General features: G+C 41.0%; 1 protein-coding gene across 3 annotated transcripts in view; it reads right to left on the bottom strand.

The window, feature by feature from the left end:
- LOC144475428 (pseudouridylate synthase RPUSD2) overlaps positions 1-26,184 on the bottom strand; it is a 276,671-nt gene that overhangs the window by 8,132 nt on the left and 242,355 nt on the right. For all 3 annotated transcript variants that reach the window (XM_078191358.1, XM_078191356.1, XM_078191357.1), the window contains one exon: positions 6,386-6,473. In XM_078191358.1, coding sequence (XP_078047484.1) covers positions 6,386-6,473 — 88 coding nt within the window. The remainder of the gene's footprint in view (positions 1-6,385; positions 6,474-26,184) is intronic.

The following is a 26,184-nucleotide window of genomic DNA, read 5'->3' as shown; positions in this document are numbered from 1 at the left end:
CCAAAAATGATTGGTTTAGAATATACTTGAATTTTAATATCTTTTAGAGACAAGTATAAATCTTTGCATTCAGATTGCACCTTGAACACGAACTATAGATAGAACAGTACTGACACAAAGTATTACTAAAATTAAAATATCTTCTAAAGCAATGGTTTTTCACAAAAAATGCTTTCGTATTCTTTTTTGTAAATAATGACAAGCTGAATCGAATAATACAATAAGAACGATATGATTTTATCTAAAAACATAAAGTTGTTCTTCCTATGTCCTCGACACGTCCACTTAAAAATATATATCTTATTAACATCACGTTACGTGTCCTATGAAACACATTTAAATTTCGCTTATACCATTTGTATACTATCATCGACAATTCCGAAACCATTCGACTAGATTAATTTAAATAAATCATCGTCTATAATATAATTCCTTAACACAGAATTCCTTTTATAAAACAGTAAATAAATCGATAAATGTGAAACTATTCCGCTACCACATATTTTTTACAAACTCGTTCCGACTGGTTTCAATAAGAATAGCCTCTCTCGTCTTCGCCATCGGACAGTTCCAGCGACAAATCAGTTTAAACTGCGCGTCGTCCGAGCTCGAAGAAAAAAAAATACAAACGGGTTCTGCAGCCTATCAACAAGCATATAATCACATCCGATAACCTTTCTGCACTACGGATCGCGGAAAAAGAATGACCGGCAGCGTCGTTAGATCTCCGGCAATTACATTTCATCCCGAGTTACCGGCGGATAATAACCGGGAAATCGTGCCGGGATTTTTCCTAGGAAGAGAACGCGGGTTTTCAATGACGTCGCGACCGCGCGACGACAATGACAGTGATAATAGGAACAGCGGCGCGGTATTTAACGGAGACAATGCGGCGAAATATTTATAACGGGGAAGAGCTTAAAGAACGGGGCGGAACGGGGACGGGGAGGGCGAGTACGCGTTAACTCTGCGCGCGGAAGAGTGGACGCCGAGAGAAGCGGCGGGTAAAAAAAGGAGCATAAATTAATTAGTAAATAAATGAGGGAAAATGAAATACCGTGGACGATGTCGCGCGAGCGCGCGCGCGCGAGGATCAGCCGCGGAGAGGTAAGCGCTGTTATTAAACCGAACGCGGATATAATTCCGCGGGGCTGGCAAAGTAACCCGGAGAAAAAGGGATCGGGGGAATACTAAATGATTTTGGAGGCTGAAACGACGGCGGCGGCAAAGTGTAATCATTGTATACTGAGGAGGATGACTATAGGGACCGCCGCCGTTTTGGAGTATTTCGAACTTCTAGATGGGACTGCGAAAAAGTCGATTATAGGAAAGAGTATGATAAATAATATGTTACGAGTAAATATCTATTAAATTTCTACTGTATGAGACATAAAACAATTAAACAATTGGCGTTATGATTTTTAGTTGTTGCGTTACTATAGTGACATTATTAAATACTACTCCGTTTAATACGTATGGACTTATAACCTAATCTTTGTACTCCAATAAAACGTATTCAGACTAGAGCTTAAATTTTATTTATAAAAATCGTATATTGGTGATAGTATTGGGAGGTATCTGAGATCATTTAAAGTAACTTTTTCCTGTAGAAAAATTTACTGCTACTAAATCTACTACTCCGCGCAGAGTTCAGGCGTTAAGCAGAGTTACTTCCCATTTCTGGGTTCTTAGACATTTTTGTAACACCCTGTATCCTATCATCAATATACAATCTTATAAATAAAATTTAAGCTTTAGTCTGTAAAGCGTCGTTTTATTAGACTATTTATCAGATAAAGCTTTGAACATAGACAGAAAATATCGTCCGAGCCGATTTGCAGCTAATTAATCACGGAATAACCGCGTCGAACTGGCCGAGTTTCGTCAACGCGAAATCGTTCCGAACGATTCGACAAATTTCGCGAAAATCGAGCGAACGATACATTCTCGTACAAATCTCTTTTTTTATCTAATTCGAAACCGAACGAGAACATTGGCACGACAAACATCCCCTTTGACGCCAAAAATTTTACGAACCGTTTGCACACGATCTGATCAGTTATTTTACAGATCAAACGAAACATTTTGCAACGGCGCGATTGAATATACAGTCAGTCCCATAAGTATTCGTAGCCTCGTTGCTTGTAAGAGAAATCTGTTGAAATCAAGGGACGCATGCAAGATTTTGCAATAAACTTTTTACCATGAATGAACACATGTATAGAGTGTATTTGTACCAAATTATAACAAAATTGATTAGCTAATAACAAAAATATATTGATTTTACTCCTCGTAGTACGTAATAACAGTTTATAAAAGTATTCGTACCAGCGTAAATTTTGTCAAAAAATCGCATATTAGAGTAGCTTTTTTACTTTATATTAATTTTCTAGTATTTAGTGGGTCCACCTTTATGATTTATTATATCGTTTAATCGATTTGGCATACTTTCTACCAGTTTTAATGCGATACTTGGTTCAATACTATTCCAAACTTCCAAAATTTTGTTTTTCAGCATTTGTTTATTGAGAATTTCATGCTCGTGTAGTTTTTTATCTATTTCCGTCCATAAATTTTCTATAGGATTTGTATCTGGTCTCTGCGGCGGTGTATGTAAAAAATGGGGAACTTGGTAAAGCATCCACTCACGAACAATCCGAGCAGTATGCATCGGGTCGTTGTCGCGTTGAAAATAGTAGTCATCTTCCAGACCAAGCTCAATCGCACTCGAGTGCAGATTTTCTTCGAGTATATTTTTATACTTTATCTTATCCAAAATTCCATCGATAAAGACAAGTTTGCCCACTCCGGATGCCGCCATACAGCCCCGCACCATCACGGAGCCTCCGCCATGCTTTACAGTTGGTTGTACATTTTTTAATTCTAGTCCTGTATTAGGCTTTCTCCAAACTTTTCCTCTTCCGTCGCATCCAAAAATATTAAATAAGATAAGAAAAAGTTTACTGCAAAATTTTACACGCATCCCTTGATTTTAACAGATTTCTCTTAGCATAAGCTAAACATATCATTATAGCACATCATTTCTCTTTATCATAAGCAATGATGGTACGAATACTTATGGGACTGACTGTAATTTCGTGTACTTGTATAAACGTTAAAAAGGAACGAGATTTCTCGTTCGCTCGCCGCCGCGCGTAAAACAACCCGTCGAACCGCGAGCATAAAGTTTGGGTTCTTGGCGTTTCGCAGTCGGCCGCAAAAATAAAAAAAGCTCGGGAAATAGGACCTCCGGCCTATTGTTCACCGTTCCCGCGTGGCCGGCAATTAAACGATCGTTGCGCAGTCGCGAAAATGTTTTTGCCGCGATTAACCGAAACGGCGGAATGGTAATTAAGCGTCGTACAATGTTTCGCGGGCGGTTTTCTCTTTGGCGTGTGCGCGGTTCTATAGACGCAGGGATCGTGAATTAAACGAAGAACGCGGAACAAAAAAGAAAAGAACGGGGGGAGAGACCACCGGGTCCCCGTCGAACTATGGTGAGCCGGCGCGAGTGCGTTTCGAGTCATTAAAAAATAATTAATCCTTTTCCCCGTGGCCCCGTCGTTACACTCGCACGCGACTAGACGTCCGCCGTGCGACGAATCGCTATTGTCTGTCGCGGCGCTGTGTATGCCTGGGAATTACTTTTCAATGGATAATAAAAGTTGCTGCAGGAGATACCGGTTGGTTAGTCAGTTAATAAGCGGCGTCTCCTTGAATATTAATTTGCCAGCGAACGACAGCGAATTACGATTGTCATCGAAAGTATTTCCAGTTTATAGACTGCTGGGAGCAAGCTATTTTTTTTTTCATACGAAGCGATATTATCCGTTGAAGATTTTTACATCGAATATGGAAAATAATATTTATTTTATAAAAATTCATTTGCGACGGTTCCGACAAAATTTCCTGCCAGCTCTCACGGTTTCAATGATTTTTCCTGTGTGTACGGTGACATCGGGTCGTTAAAACATTAACTAACAAATTCTGTTTTCTTTTGCCATTTTTGATGGCACAAGTTATGCGTAAAAAATTGTGATGAAATATAATTATATTCAAATTATGTTTGGTCGATTCAATATTTGACACCTTTTAAAAAGTCCCAATTGGGACTTGTGCCAGGTTGCATGAATAAAAATAATAAATAAAACATTTCTTTAATATATGAATTATTTTATATATTCTAAGTTACACATTTGTGTATAGTTTTTAATTATAATACAAAAACCGAACCAAAAGCATCATGTTTCAAATATAATTCTGTTGTGTTCTACTTATAGATAATTTTCAAATTTATTCACTTATTGAAAAGAAACGAAACACAAAAGACACAGCGCCTGTTATATAAAATATTGACTGATATATACAAAATGACATTAAACTATAAAATGACGTCTAACACATCTGATATATTTTTTATAATAAATATAGTAAAATTCCAATATCTTGAAACGGGGCTCGTGGCAGTTAATGAGTTAACTACTGCAATGACAATAATAACACTATTGTTATTAAAACAATGAATTCAGAGAACGGTCGACGTAACAAGTAATTTTGCCAGTTGCTCCATCGTCTGCTTGTCCACCAAAAAAAGAAATCTTTCGAAACAGTGCATAGAATCGTGAGAACGACCGAATTCAACATGGCCGCCGCGAAATAGGCTCTCACCGTGTCTAACCGCTCATTATTCCTCGTTAACCGAACCTCTCGGCGCGCCGTTGCGCAAAAATAGTACCGAATAAGAACCGCGGGCTGTTCTTTAACAGGCGCGAACGATTAGCGAGAAAAGCGACACCGCGACCGCGCGGTTGATAAAAAAAAGAAAAGAAAGAGAAGAGAAGAAACAGCGACGACCCGCGCGCATTAATCGGCGAACGAAAGGTTGCATCGAGAGGAAGAGAAAGGAGTCATCGACGGGAATGACGGGAATAATGCGAAAACCGTGTACGGTCTAGGAGTCACCGTGTAAATATGCAGATTGCGAAACCGCCTGGGCAATTATTCATAAACGTTTCTGCCGCGTACGGCAGAGAAGGTCGCCGGCGATGAGTAAAACCGGCACACCAGCCGGCGATCGGCGCGCAAGGCCGATTCTGCGCGCGATTGGAAAAATTAGTGAAATGTGTCCGTGCGGTTAATTGCCAGTCAAAGAAACGGAGACTTACCGTGCGTAGTGAAGGCGCGGGGAAAGGGAGGATATTATTTATGGACGACGATTGCGCGGACGCCGTTGCACCCTTTTTGATTTATTGTTCGAACGCGCCGAATATATTTTAGGCACTTCGATATCTCTAAAAATTCAATTTTTATCGAACATGATGACACAACTATTAATACAGCAAAGCTATTAATACCTTTCTAAAAAAATTAAATTTCATTTAATTGCAAATATATTTAATATTTACAACTGACAGCTAGTATACGACGAGTTTCAGGGATTCTTTGGAATATGTAACGAAATGAAGAAAAATTAAATTTTTTAAAAAGGTATCAATAGCTCTGCTGAACTTGTTGAGTGATACTGACAACAATTTTTACATAAACTACGAAAACAGTATCATTTAACAGTAAGTTTCGTGTCAAAAGGAAAACTGGAAACGCGACTTCGTTTCGCTATGGAATTGCCCGAAAATTCGTACCAATCAAGTCAACACCAAATACAAATATCAATGTCAATACCAATACTAAAAATGAAAAAAAAAAACGGACAGAGGAAAGTGAACAAAATTTGATCAAGAAATTAAATGGAAAATTTACAGCGAAACGAGTAAAGAAAATAAATTTGTTCCAAGTGGATGACCGTTCGCGGAACAAAATGGCGGAGAGGCAGCGAATATAATAAATCGAAGTAAATCGATAATAAAATCGAAGTAAATCGATAGTAAAATCGAAATAAATCGATAATAAAATCGAAGTAAATCGATAGTAAAATCGAAATAAATCGATAATAAAATTGAAGTAAATCGATAATAAAATCGAAGTAAATCGATAGTAAAATCGAAATAAATCGATAATAAAATTGAAGTAAATCGATAGTAAAATCGAAATAAATCGATAATATAATCGAAGTAAATCGATAGTAGAATCAAAATAAATCGATAATAAAATTGAAGTAAATCGATAGTAAAATCGAAATAAATCGATAGTAAAATCGAAGATGAGCGAAGTCGATCTGGAGATTTTGATTCGAAATGAAGATAAAATATTGGTGGCGAGGTGCGATCGGTAATCGATAGCGAAACGGAGTCGCGTTCGGCGCGTGCAAAAGGGTGTCCTCGGGTGCAAAAATAATCGGCGTTCGGACAATCGTCGTCGCGTTGGGAAGCGGAGAGACGATGCGACAAGAAGCGTTTTGGCAGTACAGTCCTGGCAGTACACCACTTACAGGGATGGAGGCGGGCTTGTTGACCACGACGACGTCCTCGTCCATGTGTATCACCGTGATCGGCTCCGAGGTGACAGGCACCTCGTGTCTGCAACACACCAATCGCAACCAGCTTAACGTGGCTTTGTTCTTCTAACACGTAACTCTCTTCTCTCTCTCTCTCTCTCTCTCACTCTTTCTCTTTCTATGCCATACTCTCTCTCTCTCTCTCTCTATTTTTTTTCATGCATACAAACCATTTGACAAAGTTGTATACGGCTCATTAGACATCTCTCGAAAATGATTAAACAACCATTTTTAAATAAAAGACAGAGACTACTTGCCTCTTATTAATCGACAATATAGATAATTCAATCACGCTGTCAGCTTAAGTCGAGGAAAATATGTGAGAATTTTTAATTGTAGTGATATTAATTCTAACAGGCTTTTGAAAGTCATTTTTATTACATATAAACTGAATGTAACTAGAATTTTTTAGAATACGTAAAGAATTCCCATATAAAGAACACGCGAAGATATACCATAGAATAGTTGAATTAATATTTCCAATGGTAACTTTCTAATTTTTAGAAAGCAAATTTTTTAGAAATTAAAATTTATAGAAATCGAGATTTTTAGAAATTAAAATTTATAGAAATTAAAACTTATAGAAATCAAGATTTTTAGAAATTAAAATTTATAGAAATTAAAATTTTTAGAAATTAAAATTTTTAGAAATGACAAGGTCAGAGGAATGATTAGAATATTGCGAGAAATTTTTAAAGCTGCCACTTGTTAATCATTCTCGAGCTAGTCGTCCATGCATTCACAGATTTTGTCAGACCACAGGCACACACTCGTATACACGCATGCCGACACAGAGTGTCCTAATAGAAGCATTCTAAACTATTATAAGAACGTAGTATCTTATATAAGTTTGACATTGACGCTGCACAAATTCCAGCGGCGGTTCCAAGCGGATCAAGTTACCAGGATGATGTAAGGAGGGCATCTTTCTTTTCGAACCCAGTCCCCTCCCCGTGATTCGTGCAGTATCAATTTAACGAAGAAAGTTTTTCGGGCGCTTGTCACGGCGCAGCCTGTAGAATGAAAGTTTCTTTAACCGATGGCTCGTTAATCACGTGGTGCATAGAATTTCGCTCGCGGTTTTTGAAGTATTCCAGCGGCGTTCAATGGGGGGGTCACGGTGTGCGTGTGGTTGTTAGACTGCGGTTGTTTATGCACTTGTACTGTTATTAATGAAACTGAACGTGACGCGAACGATGTCCAGCGGAGCAAACCTTAATTCTTCTCGAGAGGTTACCGCTCGAAATTTGATTAATCGAATAGGAGAGAATAAATAATATAGCTTATTTTTATTTCGAAATTATTGCGTTAAATTTTGTTTCGAATTGCGATAGAAGGATTGTCCAAGCACTTTTTAGTATAAAGAGCCGAACAACCCTTAATTCTTCTCGGAAAGATCGCTGCTAGAAATTCGATTAATTAACTAGAAGAAAATAAACAACTTATTTTACTTTTTATTTTAGAATTAGTTAAAATTGACTTGATATCTCGATAGAAATATTGTTCATACTCTCTACGGTATAAAGAGAGTCGAGCAACCCTTAATTTGTCTCGAGAACCTCGCTGCTCGAAATTTTATTAATCCCTTAGCAAATAATGAACAACAATCTACTCTATCTTCATTACGAAACTATTCCATTAAAATTCATTTTACATCCCGATAGAAATGTCGTCCAAGGTCTGTTCGATGAAAAAAAGCCGTAGAAAAATCCTTTGTCGACATTTTCTATCAAGACCCGAAAGCAAATTCCGCGCCCTGATGAAGCAACGCTGGACTCCACCAAAGGAAGATCCGTTTGAACAATTCCCGCGCGAGAACGACAAAATCCCGACGGATAGACGAACAAATTCCTTCGAGGTCCAGCGATTGATAAATGAAACGAAAATAAAAAAAAAAAAGAAAAAGGGGAAAGCCGCTGTACAATTCGTACCAAAACCAGTGGACCACATCAAACGGCGCCGGAAGCCGAGAGTAGAGCAACCCTTTTACCCGACAGGGAGCTAAACAGGTTAATGGCAAAACGCGGTCCGCCGCGACGGAGGGGTTGCTGCGAGCAGGCCTGGAGAGAGAGCGAGGGTGAAGATAGAGGAAGGGGACAACAGAAAGAGAAAGGGAAAGAGAGAAAGAAGCCGGGGACGGGACAAAGGAGCGAGAGACGCGGACGGAGACCGTACAGTGGCTCCAGAAAGTATTCGACCCGGTATTTTCGAAAAAATCAACTGACATAACTCCGCGAAAAAAAATCGTAGCGCTACGAGCTTGGACTCGTTTTAAAGCTTGCACCCTCTGCTTTCGAACCTCGTAAATAATTTTCCTCTACAACTTTGTCTCGTGGCATGGTAAATAAAAAACTGAAGGCATGATTTTCCTCATACTGTGACCACGACACCGCAAACTGAAACACGTGTAATATAGTTGAATAATTTTGTTCGTCATTGAAACTACCGCGGAATCGAAGGTTCAAGTTTCTTCTTCAAAACGAGCTAAACAAAATTGCTGTACGATTTTTTCCAGCCTGACATAACCTGACAAATACGAAGAACAAACTGTGACGAGCGTAACTCTTACATTTCAGCAAAATTCTGCGTTATAGCTTCGGCTCAAAGTTCTATGAAACGAAAAAAATCGCGGACCGATTTCAGAGGATTTATCGCGAAGAGGAGGCTTGAACTTTTAAATTCCGGGTCGTTCGAGCCACGGAGAAAAATCTCTCGCCGTTGCCGCGGACGTTTCAACGGGTTCGTACAATCGTCAAGCTTTTCCATCGGCGAAGCGTCGAAAAGAATTCGGTGGCCGATAATCTCGCGAAAATTTCGGGTCGGGATACTTTTTGCGGCCACTGTAGGAAGACGACAGGTGGCCTACGTACGTGGCACGCTGCGACTCCAATTACACGTTCCATCTACCTAATGCATTCCACTCCGTGAAACTGCAGTCGTCGCGCGCGATGCACGAGCATTCTCTCCTCGTGGACAATAAGGAAGCCTCAACCGCGACCGGGGGGGGGGGGGGGGGGGCGGGGGGGGGGGGGGGGGTGGAAAAGGGCCGCCCGGAGGAAGCCTGTGCCGCGGCGCGGCGCGAGCGAATTTTCGAATGCTTTTCCACCCCGGGCCCCCCACCCCGCGACGCCATTTTCCTCCGCGTCCTTCTCCGCGTTTTTTCCAAGCCGGCTGTTTCGATCTTTCCCCGCAGCTTCCGAAACCCGCTCGTTCCCTCCCCTCGTCCCGCCGCGGCTGTTTTTCTCACTTTGCGCAGAGCGCCTCTACGACTTGACCAAGCATTGTTAACGAAGGACGACGCTGTTCGCGACGCGCCCGATCTCTTGGCACGCTCGTTCCACAAGTTTCTCGAATTCACCGGCTGTCGAATTTATTGCATTTCTGAAACTCGTTGAACATTATAACGTTCCATCGTTCTAACATTTTACAAACCCGCGAAATATTGTATTTTAATAGCATAGAAATAAGCTTTATAGAAAATTGTTATATATATTAAGAAAATAATGTTGACATTATTAAAGACCCTTCTGTTAAAAACGTAACAGTTTTTCGAGTCACATGACTCGATTTTACATGCACAAATTATACAAATTATACTACTACAGATGGTCGAAATAGCAATTTTTGGATCCAAGCTTAAAATGGTTCCGAGTGCAAAGGGTTAATAATTAGAATTTTCTTTGGTATCACGCAATATTTATTTTTAATGATCGCCAAATTAGTTTAAATTTAGTTCTGTAAAGGAAATATAATTTTTTGAATTTTATATCGTCGGTCATTGGTGATTAACAGCGTTTCTAACGTTCTAACATTATAATATTCCATAAACTCGCGAAAGCCGTGTTTTAACAGCTTAGAAATAAGCTTTAATAGCTTTTTAATAGTTAGAATTTTCTCTGGTATCACGCAATATTTATCTTTAACGATCGCTAAATTAGTTCAAAATGTCTATAAAAGAAATATAATTTTTAAAATTTTATAGCTTAGAAATAAGCTTTAATAGTTTCTTAATACCTAGAATTTCCTTTGGTATCACACAATATATATTTTTAACCCCTTGCACTACGACCTCTATCAAAACTGCGTCGATTAGTATTTTCTCGTCCTTAATAATTTCTTTGATGGAACGAGAGGATTTTTATTTCCGGATTGTCTTCATTTACTTCCATTCCCAAATTTTGACGATAGAAGATTCAGATTTTGTTTCAATTTGATAGAAACGACTGGTAGTTATATTTATTAAATAATGTACGAAACGTTTATCGCGAGTCTGACCCGTTATTATAGTGCAAGGGGTTAACGATCGCCAAATTATTTCAAATTTATATCTATAAAAGGAATATAATTGTTTGAATTTTATATCGTCAGTCGCTGGTAAATTGTCATCGTGTAACGTGTCAATAGATATTAAAAACTTAACTAATGAGCACCGTCGATCTACTATTATTATTCGTTTCGTCCACGTAATATTTTAGGTTCCCGTTTCGCGGAGGCAAAAATGGGACAGTGTATCGTAGAAAGCACGCTTTTGAATTACGATTTCGTGATAAATATGTGCTCGGGATCGGTAGTTTGCAAGCGCCGTCGCAAAAGGAGGAACCCGGCACCGGAAGAAAAAGATGTACTCGTTGCTTCCCGCTGAAAGGTTCTCATCTTCCGGACCGGGACCCGGCGAAATCGAGTTTTCCTTCTCTGGCGCTAGCGACAAAAATTCCGGATAGCTTGTTAAGGAATGTATCCGAGCGTGTAACGAATTTCTGGGATGCGCGGAGGCCCCGCGGAAAGAATTCATAAATATAATTCGCTTGCCGCGGAACGACGCCGTAGAACATCTTCTCGGTCTCGGGGAAACCCCTTTCATTGTTGTCCCCACCCAACTCCTCCTGTTCGGAAAATAGCACGGATTGCGCGCGGCGATCTATCCTCCCGGCGAAATGAAGAAATGAATTTCGTTCGAAGAGTATTATTATAACGAGAGGATTCGACGAGCGTGAATAATAGCGAGCAAAAAAGACGAGAGATCGAACGGGGGAAGCGGAGAGAGAGCCCGTTCGAGCGAGAGCTCCTCTCGCGATTACGGTTCATTGTCCACGGATAGATTTGGAATAAAGTTTCCTGCTCCCCGCAAGGAGATTCAATAATTACCCGGCTCGGTATTAATTGCTATTATTATTAATCAGCAAAGGAGCTCGGCGGGGCGAGCCCTTCGCGTCGGAACTTTCGATCGCTTCGCGCCAAAGCAAACACCGCCCGATACAATTAAAACTCCGGCAGGGGGGGCTCTAGTTTGATCGATCCTTGCTCTAAATACGCCGAAAAACCGGCAGACAGTTTAATTAAAACTGACTTCGATGCATTTTGAATTGCGCGACGTATGATCTTGCGAAATCATTTTAATATTAATATTTTTATTGTCTACGAATTGAACGTAATCGAACACAAAAATATTATCTATTAATTACATAGGAAACGTTTTGATGTAGCTAGGAGTTTGCATTTATGTATGATAACTCTGTTAACCCTTTGCACTACAACTCATTTTACGTTGCGTTGATCAGCACTTATTTATGCTTAAGATTTTTCATAAACGCACCAGACAACTTTTATTCCTTTTATTGTCCTTTTGTACTTTTCTTTCCAGGCTTTGATAATAGAAGAATTTATTTTTATTTCGATATAGCGGAAATTAATATTTATTAATATTTATTAGATCCTGCATGAAATCTGTATCACGAGTCTGACTCGTTATAATAGTGCAAGGGATTAAGACAATTATAACGATTGATTTCTTAATATTATTAAATCTGTTTATAATTAAAAAATATTGTTAGAAGTCTAACCGCTACATGAGTCGCAAAATTTGATTTTAATATATGTAAAATACAGTAGGGTACACAAAATGAAACAATTAATGAATACGATTTAAATTTCGACTTAAAATTGCTCTGATTGCAAAGTCTATATTGCAAAATACTAGTCCAATTGCTAAATTGAGAAACGCTTCTTTTGACCTTCTTGTTCAAAGCAGCGCTAAAAAATCTGTACCATATCTTCGCGAATAGCCATTAATTTACCATGCACTAAGCGAAGGGCTAATTTTCAAATTTCCCGCTTCGAAAACCCTCTGACAATTCTCCGAAAGATCAATGGACCCACCGCGAGTTTCAACAAATCGAGTGTCCAACGCGGCACAACCCGGCTATTCCCAGGCTCTGCTTAATTACAAATAAATTCCGCGGAAATCCGGGCTCGTTTTCAAATTTGCCGCGCCACCCCATTGACCCTAACCGCGGTCCCCCCACGGGACCATGGCGGTTTCGATCGACGACACGGCTCGATTAGCGCGCGGTTCGGCTAGAATCGGCGCTAGAATCAGCGCAGCCCGTGTTCGCTGTTTTTACCGAGCCGCCTAGAGGCCGATTACTATGCGCGGTCTTAATGACCCGCGTACGCCCGAGATTAATTATACGCCGGGATCTTTTTTTTCGCCGCGTCGAGGCCGTGGTTCGGGACCGGGATTTACACGGTCAAACGAGCCAACCGCCGACTAACTTCCCTCGCGGATTCCCCAGTATTCCTGTTATCCGAAGCCCGTAAATCCGTCGAAGTTTCGCCGGACGCGCGGAATTCGCGGGAACCGGAATACTTGCATCCCCCCGCCGCGGATTGCGGCGGACCTCTCCTACGATTCTTTCATTCCAGCGCGCGCGCCCCGCGTTTTTCGTAATCAGTTTCAACCCTTGAAACCTCTTAATACCGAACGAGGATATATCGTCGTTGGCTATTGTTGAGAAGATAGTTTTCTTAATCCTTTGCACTCGAGTGGTGACTCTAAGGCACCGCTAAAATTATTCTATTTCATGCGAAATTAATTTTGCTACGACAAGGTTTAGATTAGAAAAATTGTCAAGTAGCAAAACTGTTGGCAGGAGTCACAAGAATAAATTCTGTATACATAAAAATTGATTTTGTTAAGTAGAATGGAAATACCACGAACCAGGAAAATTATTCTGGCTCCGAGCGCAAAGGGTTAATATTTTTATTAAACTGCATTGTCATTTCTAATTTCTTCACCCTTTTTGAATTTGTTATTTATCAGGCTTTTCAAAATTCTTGCAATTTCTTTCCGAAACTTTATCAAATTACGTCAAACAAGTTGTCAAAATTTCGCTCAGATACAGACTCTTAATCTTAAATTTAGTTTCGTTTTGAAATAAATTAATAATATTCGTATTTAGTAGATCATGCACGAAATCTTTATCAAGAGTCCAACTCGTTATTACAGTACAAGCGGTTAACAAGACAATCTGTACTTAATCCATGACTACATTTACTGTACCACCCGGCAAGAGAATTTTGATTTAAAAATGGGCCCATTAAAATAAACGAGCTGGAAGCTACGCGAATGTAGAATTTGTTCGATCGTATTCATGAAGGAAATGTAATTGCGATCGGTTCTTGTACCACGAGATTCATTTAATGACTTCGCATGACGCGGTGGATTTATTATGCATGTTTTTGCGCATGCCACGATTTTATTCTGATTTTCCATTGGAAAACTCCGGTGTATCTTGAAACGTGTTGTTAACGGTCGGGAATAACTTGCGATGTTTGTAATATTGATTAGCATCCGAATAAGTGATTGGATCGATAAATAATTTATCTGAATAGTATTGTTATTAAAGCTGATTTATGATAGAGAACAACAAAATTTTCGTAGGCTAAGATTTGTTTAGAAAATTAGTTATTACTAGTTCCATCGTTGTCTTGTTAATTTTAATAAGTTGAAAAGACTGTGGCATTATTAATACAATTCATGCCACGTGTACCACGTGTGGTATATGATTATATTTAAGACATTGAGTGTCGATAAATAATCATTAAAATTCCCACATAGTTAAAACAATTTAATTAATTGAAGCGATACTAGAAAGTTAATATTTATCACAGGGGGTAGCATTAGAACTTTTTCTAGTCAAATTCAATTTGGTCAAATATATTACAATAAAAATAAATTTGTAAGATTGGGCAGAAACTATACTTGAGTAACGCGGCGCTTAATGTGTTAATACACTAAAAGAACAGTTTCATAAAATTTAGTACCGAAGAATGAATTTCTACCACAAAAATAGATCGTAATAAGTTCGTTTCATACGATAATTAATAATTATATATAATATACCACGCTTTAGTAAAATATCGAATTAATATATCGAGTAAAAACAACGCGACACAGAATGTGCTTTTAATTCCATAACCTATTAAAATACCCATTCTTGTCATAAACAAAGCCTAGCAATTAACACAGAACTGCGGAGCAACGTCGGAGCGTGGCCGCCGAAAAATGTCTCGCGGCCAGACACGCGGTTCTGGGACAAGGAATCCTGAGAATTATTTATAACAACGGGCTTACGTAATCGAAGCATGGACAGAGGGATTCGATTCGATACGGACATTGTCGTAACGGGTTTGTTTAACGAGCCCGGGCCTTCCGTCACGCGTCTCTCCGCCGGCCCGGCTAAATTAAACGACGCGGGATAATAAATAAGTGGAACTTCTTCCGAGATTGCTGCGCTGCCAAGAAACAGATGGGCCAACCCCGGCGGCGCTCTTGTTCGCGAGCTTCTCGGTATTATCGAATATCATTCTTCGGGAAACCTAGATTCGTCGTCCCCGCTCCGGTCCAAGAACCATTGCTTCCGGGCGAATCGATCTCGAGAGTCGAATACAATTTTTTTGTTTCTAAGAACGATCTTAACCCCTTGAACGACAATTTATTTTCAGTCAGCACTGCTCTGGCAGACGATTTAATTTCCTTAGTTTTTTTTAATTTTTTTCTTTTAACCGAATTTCGACGAAATCGATTTAAATAATTTATACAAGTTACATTCTAACGGTAACTATTAGGTCGTTCGGAAAGTCGTTTCGTTTTTTTCTTGGTGGAAATGAAACACAATAGATTACTAAACAAAATCTACTGTAAAGAATCAAACAAAATTTTTAGCAAACAAGACTTACTATATCAGTTGTCCAATTATATAATGATTATGCAGCTTAAGCGTGAAGTTGGCTGTGAAAAAATTAAGTCTTTTCTTGGGAAAAACGAAATTACTTTCCGAACAACCCAATAGAAGCATGCACACAAGTGTATCAAAGCAATAGACTCGATATGACTTACTGTTCTTATAAAATGCATAAAATCCTCAATAATTTCTGGCGAGTCCAGCTCGTCATTGTCAGTTTGTTCAGGAAAGTTTATGACTAGCTGGACTCGTCATTTCCCTTCAAGGGGTTAACCCTCTTAGTGCTACGGGACGACTGCCTGGCGAGCTCGAACATATTTTATAACTAAAACTTTTGCTGCCCAACATTATGTTCTATATTCTCTTTAAGTCTCAGAAGAAGAAATAGTAAAATTTTCCTCCAGGAAATCGGAATTTTGTGTGAAGCTATTCATATAAGCGCGCATATCAAATCGGCCCTGGCGCTAAAGGGGTTAATCGCGCTTCGATAACGACGCTGAAACACACCGAAATTTGCCAAAGACAACATTGAATTTAAAGGGGTAGCGTGTAGTTTCGAGCGCGATGAAAGAGCTGATGTAGTAGACGTTAATAAATTATTATAACGTTAACAGTTCATTTGAAATATATTTATTAATAATGATTATTAGGAAGACGAATAATTGGATAATTATAAAGCTACAGCAGAAGTTATGTCGTATTAAATGGCTCGGAATTGCTCAGCGAAATTGTGTAATTACTAAAAGAATTTAAATTAGGACGGCAACGTTGAAGCCACGGTATCTCACGAAGATAATTTATAGAAATAACTATCGTATATAGTACAACCGAATATAACCCTATTAACCCTTTGGCTACGGCAGACTTTGGCACGGCCGTAGTTTTTCGTTAGACACGCATTTCTGAGGAAGTATATATTAAAATATTTAAAATATTGAATTCTGTTACATTAAATCAATATTACTTGAAGTGAGGAATAATATTAAGATTTTTTACAATATATAACATAAATATTGCACAATATATAATTAATCAAATTTAATAATAAACGGGGTGGAAATTTGATCCTGACGCCTATTGGCGGCTACAGTACCGGGAAGCCAACACGTGTCGGACGCCGATAGGCGCCAACAGTAGTCAAAGGGTTAAAAAGATATCTAGGCAAATTTGTAGATAATTCTCTCGCCGAAAAAGGTCTCTCCAAGTTTCGCGAAAACAAAGATTTGAAGTCAACGAACGCGCCGAAGATTGGCACAGGATTTCCGAACGAAATTCATCGTTTCCGTCGCGCGAAGCTCCGAGCCGAATGAGAAGAGCGTTCCCGGAACGTCGAGATACGCCTCGCGCGATCCCCCAGCACGCGAAGAAACAGGTTCCATCGCGGGTTTTGTGAAACAGTGGCGAACGTCGCGGTTCGAGAAATTCGAATTCCGAGCGACGCGGCGCCGAGCCCGCTCTATAAAAGAGGGACCCGGAAAAATCCTGCCGGGATATTACAACGCGTTATGCTCGCGGCTGCACACGCGGTACGTGCTTGTAATGCTAGATTGATGTCTTGATATCCGGCCGGGATGGATGGCGGCCGGATAACTTGGGGGACGCGATGAAGATTCAACGGTGAAAGTTCGTGTGTCGCTGCGCCACGGAACGCGGCGTTCCTTCGGGTTAGCAGCCGAAAAATATCCACGATCGATCGGCGACCCTTGAACCGAGATTACGGAGAACCGCTTTCTATTCCCGTTTCGAAGACTATGCGACGAATTTCGTAACGAGACGAGGTTACCGCTGATTTGTAAACTGTCGTTTGTAATTATAGGATCGTCTACTTATCGTTTTGATCGATTTAGAAACGATATTAACCCTTTGCGAAACGATATTAACCTAAAAATGATCATGCCACGTTATAGAATAATCTTTACCAAATTAACTAATATTTAAAAAAATTGTTAAGAGATATTATCTGTTACATAAGTCATAAAATTCAATTTTATAATGTATAAAATGCACTAGGTTGTATAAAATGAAAACACTGTAAGTCTGAAGAGATATTTTGGATTTCCAGTTAAAATGGCTCCGATTGCAAAGGGTTAACACTTTACCGACCGGTCGTAAAAATTTAGCTTAATTTTAACCCTTTGAATTCCGTTGTCTCCGCTCAGTGGACATCATAATTCTAGTGTATGATTAAACATTAAAGTTTATTAGCGATTTGCAACTATTTCTCGATGTCTACAAATTCATGTAAATCGAATATTATTATAATAATATTATATATTCATATACATATTTTATATTTCATATATAACGTATACTATATAATAATATAAATATTCGTAAGCGCTGGTAGGCAACATCCACGATGGCGCGGAGTTGCAAAGGGTTAATTGTTCATTTCTATTTTCACTTTATTTATTTTATTAATCGTAAGAGATGTGTAATATTTAGAAAATTGTATAGTAATATTGAAGCTTACGGTAATAAAATCGTTTATTTTCATAATTGATATTAAATTATTGGTAACCATGTTAATATGATTTATAGGTTAAGCGTGAACGGTTAACAGGATCGCTGAGTAGTCGAAATGATTAATTAATAGATCGCGAACGATCGCAGTTTCAGTCAGAATTAAGGAGATCCGAGTAGCGATCGCCAGAATGATGATGAAAGTGTTTGAACATTTCCGAGCGAATTAGTCTGTCGCTAACATAACCCTGATATTTTTGTAAAAGCGCTTTCAAAACAGCCGGCATCGATCTGCTCGAGTGTGCTGCCTACGGCGGCCATCTTGGGTGCTCCCGACCGAGCTTGGGGTTCCGATTACGCGGTCGATCAATTAATGTTAATGATCCTTTCGATCACTTTCTATCACGTTCTACGCTGGATATTATCTTCGACAAATTTATGCGCTGACCGAGATGTTAAAGTATTGTTGTTAACAAAAAGAGAGGATTCATTTCTGATTTTCTACTTAATATTCTCCTTTACCTATTAAATAGGATATTTTATCGAGCTTAATAAAATTCTTTTGTATCAGAAGAAAAATAGTTAAAAGCCTGAACAAATAGGTTCTGTGTTATTTACACAAATAGCGTAAATTTATGGTAAATCGATATTTATTCGTTCGAAGTAAGAATGCATATAGAATTTTAACGAGATTAAGGGATGATTCGACGGACGGTTTAGATTGATTTTTGAGTGACGATTCGCCGGATCGCTTTGGTGGTCGAACCGGGGGTGTTTTGCGTAGTAATGAGGCAAAATGGCGGGTACCGGAGCCCCCGGACAGAGAAGCAGGGGACTAAGCCCGGTCTATCCCCCCGATTTAGCTAGCTAAATGCGTTTCTAATTCACTGCTAAAGGCTACTCTTGTGCGAAATTGCGCGACGTGTCCGACGGAAGCGGATCGCTCGCCTACGGAACCGCTTCCAGCTAATAGAATCATCCTACCCAATTTCCCGTGTCACCGGGAACGTGTACGAGGACGTCACAGGATCGTCGATCTTGCGGGGATGCGGCCCTCCTATCGCGGAGGACCACCTCCTTGAATTAATGGCTCTAATAACCGACCGGATCGATACAAAGAACCGATCGAAATTATTTCGCGTCGAACATCCCCACGCAGTACGACACCCTAAACGATTGTATCAAGGGTGTTAAGATGGCTTTTCATTGGTTATCGCTTTGAAGTCGGTTTTTTAATTCGCATAAATATCGTTGGATAAACAGAAGTTCGCGAGAGTAAATAAAATAGATGGTCGGTTGTGGAAGCGAATGCATAAGAAATAACGGAATCGTAATTTTATTGGGCAAGCGGGGCGCGATATGTTGCGCAAATATTCTGTATTTATTGAAAGGTTGCGTTTTATTCATACGGCTTCGGTATTTACGGTCGGTGATGAACGGACTGCGGGTTTTTATTCAGCGTTTTGTTTTGCGTAAATCGCTGTGGCAACGATACGGATAGTTATTAGTTGCAAGATTTAATAACACTGGGCGACATGATTTTTCTTTTCGCGTCGACCGATATAAGTCCACAGTACGGCAACTATAACAATTATATAACAATTATACTATAACCATTGTAATATATACTTTAACCCTTTGCGCTCGAAGCCATTTTCATCGGAAATTTGAAATAACCTTCCTAGCTTATATTATTTTTATTGTATATAACAAAGTGCATCTTATGCATATAAAATTGACTCTCGCGATTCATATCAACAATTTCGCTTTTAACAAATTTTTTAATGTAAACTTTTTTAGTATAGGAATTATTTAGAACGCGATAGAATAATTTTAGTGGTGCCTCAGAGTCACCACTCGAGTGCAAACGGTTAATTTTCACCTTTAGAACTTGACAGAAATTGTCACTATCGCTGCTGTCGTCGCTAGAAAATCCAAACAATATATTTTCCTCAAATTCTATTGGTTCATTGTTCGCCTTTCGCAACAAATCAGAGTTCCTCAATTGTTTTATCATGTTTAGGGCTCATGAAATATCGATATAAAATATCTTGTATAAAAAAAGAACTAAGTCTTATTCCAGAGACTACGGTAAACATATAAATAGCCATGATACAAAATTATCTAGACTCTAATCAAACGAAAGAAAAATCAAATTAATAATACACGTAAAAGTCATTGCATCACCGCGAAAGAAAAATCGAACGCGAAGTAATAATTTTGAAACGAAACTGTAAAATTAGCCATTTCAGCCTAAGCGATCGTTGTTCCTTGCTAGCGTTAAGTTTCTGGATCTTTCGGGGGCAGACGCGGCCGCCCGGCACGGATTGTTCTGTAAATAATTAACGGCGGGGAAAATGGCGAAACGAGCCGGTTTCGGACCCGGCTCCGAGGACGGCCGTCTAATTTAATGAGCCGTGGTCGACGATAGAAATATAGAATTTCCATCAAAGACGACATTAACCGGTCTAGACGACCCTCGGGGGCCGCGGTTGACATTTGAAAAGTGCAACACTCGGCCGGCGACGGGCTGTGCGTGGCCCCAGCCGAGAGAGTCCACGCACCTTCCAAATTTAACGCGGGTCACATACCGGCGTGACACACATCTCCATTGAAATGCAGCCGACTGGCCTCCGAGAGGCGTGAACTGGCCCGGACAGTTCCGAAACAATGACCGCTTCCACGAACAGGCCGCGCTCAAAGCGCGCGTCTACGAGGAAAATCAACGTCCGACGTCGCCTCTCTTCGAACGCGAAAATCGCTTCGAACAGCTGCTGGCATTATCTCCAGAACGGCGATCGTGACATTTTTCTATACGAATTATTTCTGAACAGAAAAAGAACCTTTTATTCACTACATCTCTATATGTGTTGGTTCTATGTGGGTAAATGCGTGTTAATTTAGCGAATGCAGGTCTTTTATTTAGAATATTGTAATGTAATTTATGGTGTGAATGTGAATGTTGTGCCTGTGCGAATATTATATCGGTCACTTAATGTTATAGTAATACATTCATACACTTGAATATGCAGAGAGTGTGGCGTAGCATGAGGGAACCACTTTAGGAATAGATTCTATATATGGAAACAATAAGATAAGTCATACTAACCTCTTTGCTTTTTAAGATATGGTAATTCTTAACGGACTGTATACCCTCATATGCGTTTCAACTTAAAAACATATTCGAATGAAATGTATATTTGTAGGAATATTTTGTATTATTTTAGATCTTGAATAGAAAAAGTGATATTTTTGTGACATTACTGTTCGCATTATTGTTCAAATTATTACTATTATATTATTTAAATATCTCCGTCACTTGCATTATCTTCTATCGTATCTTTTTTATCATTGCATCGTCTCTTTTCTTTTTTCTTTACCTCTTGACACGCTACTTGTGTGATATATTGTCATACTATCGCAACACAGGGATCAAATAAATTATTATTATTATTACAAGAGTGGACTCTCCTAATGCAAACTGTGTTAACCCTTTGCACTCGAGTGGTGACTCTGAGGCACCACTAAAATCGTTACAGCACGTTCTAAAATAATTTTTATATTACGAGAAATTAGATTTCAAAAATTATTAAAAATACAGCTATTGTTGCATGAGTTGCCAGATTCAATATCGTATGAATAAAATACATTTTGCCATCTGAAATGGAAATGCTACGTGCCACGAAAGTTATTTTAGAATTACAGTTAAAATGGCACCGAGTGCAAAGGGTTAATAATCCACGGACGTCCTAAGTATAACGTCACAAGTGTGTTGTTAACGCAAGTACTAGCGATAAGGGTGAGGTCCAAGGGCCGATTAACCAGACGATATCAGCTGCGTGCTTTTTAACCTTTTAGATACTACGCGCCACTATAGTGGCTTTCGCGAATGGCTCGTGCTTTACTCAATTGTTTTATTATTTATTAAAGCAAACAATTAAAGTGAAAGTGTGTGTATACAATATATTAAGAAAAGAATATATGTTATTAGTACTATATATATAGATATCCGGAAAAAGAGAAAATCGTAATTTAGTTACGAAAAACTTTATTTGCGCAAAATCCTGCCGTACCTAAAAGGTTAAATTGATCGGTCCCGATGTTTTCGACCTTGTTCCCGCGAATACTACGGGAATCGAGATTCCTGGGCAGGAAGAGGTAACGGGTCAGCTCGGGTGGACACAGAACAAGGTACCTCGGCGACACTGCGGCCTCCCGATTCACCGCCTCGAGAGATAACCGCGGCCGAATCGACCGCGAGAGCATCCCTTATCTCAGCCAAGTTTCCAGCCCCCTCGAGTTCGCGGAGGCAAGAGGCTCTCTCTTCCCACCGACCGCAACTCGTGATTGCTCAAGTTATGATTGAACTAATCGAACCCGGTGGCCCGTTTGCGGACTCGCCGCGACGATTTCGCGCGGAGCTCCGAGTTATTGGATCGTTAAAAATTTGAGTTTCGAGTCGAGCGACAACGGCGGCGGCGCTCGAGATGGCAACGCGGACTTGAGGGCGATGGCATCCGGTAAACAATCCGAAGATATACGTCCTGGCGGGCGATTCGTTTTTTCTTCTTCTCCGTCGGTTAACCGTAACGTAACCCTTCAGGGACGAGTGGCCCGGAGTGCGACGATAACAAGAGCGCGATTTTTTATTTGGAAAAAGACTCGCGGGAGCCGGCTTGAACGATTCGGGCGGAAAGGCGTAAAACGATAAAGTGCACTCTGCGGGATTTTATTTTTTCCCTAAACGGCCCTGTAATGGCACCGGCGTCTACAAGAGCGGGTTTTTACAGGGGATGAACCATAGTACGAGTCGGTATTTCTTGCTCTAAAAAATCCGCCGCGTGGAGACCGGGAGGGCAGGTAATGCGGTTGAGTTTGCAGGTCTGTGCGCCGCGGGGACGATGGAATATAAAATTGTTGAAAGTTACGGCAAATGGAGAACGTCGGAACCGCTGAGAATTGTATCGCGGGGTAATTTAGCCACCTCGCTTAAAAGCGCGGTGCATACTATAATGTGATAAGTTCTAAATAACAGGTACAAGAATTCTAAAACCTATTTATTTTCCTTCCCTTTAATTTTATCTTCTTCTTCAATGACAAGTGCTTATATCTCAAGAACGTTTTATCGCTATAAATGAATGAGTAAATAATACTACTAATAATGATTATTATTACCATGTTAAGAGTCGATGCATCAAAATCCCACCCCCTCGTTACCGATAGAGCGCTTCCCTAAAGATCAATTCCATTCCGCAGACCCGAGAACTTCCCGGTTCCCAATCCCACCGCGACAAAAATCGGCGATTCCCCATAGAAAGCCGACCCCCCGGAAAGCCAGCCTCACATTACGGAGATCGCGGTATCAATGCGGGCAGACGTCGAAAGGTGGTTGATTTCCACAAGAAAACCGAAACGTAAGTCGCCCGGACGCGTGGCCCGTTGAATAACGCAGCTCGGGGGGGGGGTTGCTCGAGGCGTCTCCATTATTCCAGGGTAACGTCCATTGAGCTCGGGGGTGGCGGCCGCATTGCGAAAGGGATGCGGCCGATTTTTATTTGCATGAAAATGAGCGGCCCGGCGAGCGAAATAGCAAAAGAGATAGAGAGAAAGACAGAGAGCGAGAGAGGGAGAGAGAGAGAGAGAGAGAGAGAGAGAGAGGCGTGGGACGGGAGCAGGAGCCAATTATTTATGCGGCAGAACGAGGCGGACAGATTAAAAATTCCGGGTGGGTTGGATCATCTTGACAAGGGGTTCGCGGCGGGTGGGGTGCGCGGCTCCGTCGATTACTCTCGTATCTTCCTTATCGACCGGGCCGTTATCAACGCGAGAGGGCACTCGAGGGCTGCGTCTAACGAGACCCGCGCGCGCTCCTCTCCGAAATGCTGTAACGCGTAATTGGACGGCCGGTGGCCCCCGCTCCGCCCCGCCACGCCCCCGCGCCGCCCACCCGGCCCCGGTAATTGAGCCGGATAAAGAATCCTTCGGCGGGCGCAATTAAATGCACGCCAGGACACGCGGAAAAGGACAAAGCGGAGTTCTTGCCCGGCGACCGATCGCTTTGATCGAACCCCCGGGAAATTGAGAATGAAATTATTATTAGTTGGAAAAGGACGGCTTTCGGTGCTGCGGATGACGGACTACCGCGCGACGTTTCATGCTACGGAGATCACGGCTCCTGCGACGTCCTTTGATGCCGGTTCGAGCTCTTCGCTTTGATTCCCTCGCCGGTCTTCATTTGATCAGCCCTTCTTTTTAGCTGGCGGTTTGCCAGGGACTGGCTTTTCGGGGTTTAGCTGTTGGTTGATGCTATTGTCGTTGTCGTTGGACGATTTGGTGGAAGAGAATCTTTATGGGGATTTTTGATTTCTATGCCTTGCTACTAAAAGAATGTATGAAGTATATTATATTTTATGTTATTATAGTTATAGTATTTATAAGTCAATGAATTTATGACTACGACCTAAGCTCTAAGGGTGGCTGGGAACCCTAACTCTAGTCTACGAGATTGGAAGAGGTAATTTCCCGAATTCTTTTCAGGTGTCTTCTCGTCAGCACTCAATAACGATCCTATGCCTCGTAAACACATATTATACGCCAATTAATATTTCATAGGTGATTACTACATACTGCCTACGATTAAGAATACTACCATAATTACAGGAGGTTGTAAAGGGTTCAAGACGTTTGAAAATAATTAGATGAAATCTAAAGACCCAAAGAGTGATTCAGGAAACCGACGTACTATGAAGAAAGGAGCATAAATCTGGCACGGTTAGCAGAACTTCGAAGGTACCCCGCAGCATTTTCGGGAGGACACAAAGCAATTGGACTCATTGACGGCAAAACGCGGGTATTTTCTTCAAAATCACGAACGATTGAGAACCGGAGGAATGCCGCCGGCAAACCCCGAACCCGGGAGTTCCAAAGCAAAATTCCGCAGCAGACACGGACCCCCCGGGTGAAGTTAGCGGGGCAATAAGCATACTGGGGGTTCAGATCCCGTGGAATTCCGCGGGAATGCCGGCAGCCGAGTAAATTTCCAGAACGTCGCCGAGTTCTAGCTCGCCGGGGCGTAAATTTCGGGGAGCAACAGCTCCGACGGTGCGCGGCGCGTGCCCTCGCGGCCGCCGCAACTCCTCGCCGGCGACTGCTGGCGCAGCCTCCGCCGCTGCCAAATTCAGCAACAAGTTCGCTTCCGCGAACGGGGCCGTACACCTCGTCCCCTGTCTTCCGTTGTATTTCTTGGCAGCCGGCTTCGGCCGAAAACACCGTCGCACACCGAAATCTCTTGGCCGCGTCAATTCCAGCAACAAGTCCGGCCTTCCGTTCTCGCTGCTCGTCGCGAACGGATCCTCCTCCGGCCGAGGGGTGAGAACTCGCGTGACGACGAGCAACACGGACCCCGCAACCCCCCGCGTGCCCCGTTTCGAGGAATTCTTCTCGGAACCGTCGCTCCATCCACCCCCTCCCCGCCCCCGCCCGGTTATCGTTATCGCCGGGCTCTCGTGAATTTTATTATTATTGCCTGGTAATGGCCGCGATAACGCGAGCGGCGCTGATGTACTGTCCCGATACAGCGCCGCCGGGCGATAAAAATGAAAAACGGAACGGCGGAGTTTAAGGTAATGGCCGGGTTTCTTTTATTCCTCCCCCCTCCCTTTAATGGGGCCGGCCACCGGGAAATTAACGAGACCGCGTTCCTTCGACGCCCTTGAACCCGTTTCCATAACGCGTTACGCGGATCAAGGGTAGCTTTTATGTTCAGCCACGTCACTCGAATTTTTCATATTACGCTATTATGTGGAACAAGCTGGTACAAGCGTCTTCGTGAACATTGTCAGGACAAATTCAAGATGCAAAATTGGTCTTTTAAGCCTCTTAGTACCGACCAGAAGAGTCTGTATCTGAGCGAAATGTTTAAAACTCGTTTGACGAAGTTTGATAAAGTTTTGGGACGAAATTGCAAGGATTTTGAAAAGACTGATAAATAACAAATTCAAAAAGGGAGAAGAGAAATAAGAAATTAAATTGTTGTTTAATAAAAATATTAAGAACACTATCTTGTCAATAATAGCCAACAACGATATATCGTTGTTCGGTATTAAGAGGGTTCATCACGCAAGCATTGCTTCAATTTCTTTTCACGGATGTCAATGATTTTTACTTAACGCTTAACGGATGGGTGGAATCTGCTCTGTCATTCCTAGTTTCTAGGTATTTTTCAGGGGAATCAAATAAACACGAATG

This window comes from Augochlora pura, chromosome 9 (genome assembly GCF_028453695.1).
Source record: "Augochlora pura isolate Apur16 chromosome 9, APUR_v2.2.1, whole genome shotgun sequence".
Taxonomy (NCBI): Eukaryota; Metazoa; Arthropoda; class Insecta; order Hymenoptera; family Halictidae; genus Augochlora; species Augochlora pura.
Note: the sequence above shows the minus strand (reverse complement) of the source record. Positions and strands in the feature narration are given on the sequence as shown.